Source organism: Hyaena hyaena, unplaced genomic scaffold, assembly GCF_003009895.1.
Source record: "Hyaena hyaena isolate Hyena2069 unplaced genomic scaffold, ASM300989v1 scaffold_2672, whole genome shotgun sequence".
In the NCBI taxonomy this organism is placed as follows: domain Eukaryota; kingdom Metazoa; phylum Chordata; class Mammalia; order Carnivora; family Hyaenidae; genus Hyaena; species Hyaena hyaena.
Genome location: NW_024083306.1, coordinates 1 through 2,266, shown reverse-complemented (window position 1 = coordinate 2,266; position 2,266 = coordinate 1). Strand labels below are relative to the sequence as shown.

At 56.0% G+C, this 2,266-nt stretch overlaps 1 protein-coding gene across 1 annotated transcript; it reads left to right on the top strand.

Moving 5' to 3' along the window:
- The first annotated feature begins 764 nt into the window (after positions 1-764).
- LOC120227653 (diphosphoinositol polyphosphate phosphohydrolase 3-beta) lies at positions 765-1,371 on the top strand. Its single transcript, XM_039225722.1, has one exon. It carries the CDS (start codon positions 809-811, stop codon positions 1,301-1,303), a length of 495 nt encoding a protein of 164 aa, XP_039081653.1. The 5' UTR covers positions 765-808; the 3' UTR covers positions 1,304-1,371.
- Positions 1,372-2,266: the final 895 nt, after the last annotated feature.

Here is a 2,266-nt window from a genome sequence, read left to right as displayed (position 1 = left end):
GTGATGATGCCCTTTACCTTATCGCGGGTAATATGTGCACGTGTTTCACGCAACCCGCTGGGCTGGGTGAGGAGAAACGTCTGGCCGCGCCACAGCCAAGTGCGACTCGACTCAAAAGGCACACGTGGAAACGATCTCGGCCCCAGTCACGGAGCAGCGGATTGGCGAACCGAAGTCCCGCTGGCAGGAGATTCCCAGCCAGCGAGGTGCGGGGCGCCTGCGCAGTGGGCCCGCGGCGCTGCCGCGCGCGCTGCGGGAGCCACGAGACCCCCGCCCCCGCCCCTCGCCCTCCAACGTGAACGCGCACGTGAATGGGGACACGAACGCGCACGCGAATGCGCCTCACCTCGCTCAACCCCTGCCCGGCGGTTGAGGAGGAAGGGGGGGGCGCGCGGGAGTCGCCGGTGGGCTCTGTGCGGGGTGGCGGACCCGCTGGCGGCGGCGCGGGAGCGGGCGCGCGGGCTCCAGCGCGGGCGCGGGCGCGGGCGTGGGCGCGGGCGCGGGGGCGGCAGCGCCTTGTCCAGTCAGGCGGCTGCGCTCGAGACCCTCAGGCCGCGCGGGGGACGAACTGACTGACGTACCTCGCCCGCCCCCATCCCCGCCCCCGCCCCCTGCCTCATCTACCCGGGGCTCCCGGCCAGAGCGCTTTCTCTCGCTGCTCCTCTCCTCAGCCCTCCCTGCCTGTCTCTCTGGCACCTCGGGAGGCGGCGGCGGCGGCGGCGGCGGCGACGACAGCTACCCCAGCAGCAGCAGCAGCAGCAGCAGCAGCAGCAGCAGCAGCGAGCGGTGGGAGCGGACGGCCGTGACGATGAAGTGCAAGCCGAACCAAACGCGCACCTACGACCCGGAGGGGTTCAAGAAGCGGGCGGCGTGCCTGTGCTTCCGGAGCGAGCGCGAAGACGAGGTGCTGTTAGTGAGTAGCAGTCGGTACCCGGACCGCTGGATCGTGCCTGGCGGGGGCATGGAGCCCGAGGAGGAGCCGGGCAGTGCGGCTGTCCGAGAGGTGTTCGAAGAGGCGGGAGTCAAGGGGAAGTTAGGCCGGCTCCTGGGCATTTTCGAACAGAACCAAGACCGCAAGCATAGAACGTACGTGTACGTACTGACCGTCACAGAGATTCTGGAGGATTGGGAAGATTCGGTTAGCATTGGGAGGAAGCGAGAGTGGTTCAAAATCGAAGATGCGATCAAGGTTCTCCAGTGCCACAAGCCCGTGCATGCCGAATATCTGGAGAAACTAAAGCTGGGCGGCTCCCCAACCAATGGAAACTCGGTGGCCCCGTCTCTGCCACAGAGCGATCCCTAGTATGTACCGCTCCTGCACAGACTTCTGCTTTCCGCCTACCTTAGAATAAATAGTGCCCGGAGCACCTCTGCTGCCTAGTGAGGTCTCTCGGGGAGGAGGGGGGCTTCTTTTGTTTCCTTGGCAGACCTCTGAATCACGCTTGCAAACTGTCTCAGTTGCCAGGCACTGTTTTCAGACAATTTGCACGTTTTTCAGATGCTTTGAAAATCGCTGCTTCGTAGGACTGTAACAGATTTCGGTAAGCCTAAGCCACGTGGGTTGTTTTTTTTTTTTTTTAAGGTCCCTTAATTGCTCGATCTGCTCTAGAGTGTGCGTGTGTGTGTGTACACGTGTGTACACGCTGTGCGTGTTTTTTTCCGTTTCACACACGTGTGTATGTGCATGTGTGCATGTTTGGTACCATAGCCTTGCGGTTCGTTTTGTAGTGAAGGCCTTTTATATCTAAACATCTTGGCGGTGTGGCATCTTTATTTATTTTTTTCTTAACTTGCTTTCTCATTCACAGCATTAGCCCTTGCTAGCAAGCCCTTCTGTGATGGCATAGTCATGGAGTTTTAAAAAATATTTCAGAAATTTCACATCTTGTGGTTCGGTCTTTCCTTACCGGGCAATAATTTTGTGTTCAGTGATGTGATCTAATTTGCCCTTTTCAGAAGTTTCTTTACTCATAGGGACATAATTTGATTTTCAAAAAAAATTTCACCAGTGGTAATTTTTTGATGCTTATTTGAAATGGACATTTCCCATATAGCGCAATGTACTTTAACAAAGTATTACTTTAGACAGTGAATATCTTTATTGGGAAAGTATTGTTAGCCAGACACATCCTGATGTGTACATATTATCATGAAAACTGTATTCGTAGAGTGTGATTTAGCCTGTTCAACTTCCAACTCCATTGCACATTTCTTAATACCCTAGAATAACCATGGTTCGTTCACTCAATATTAACTAGTCTTTGAA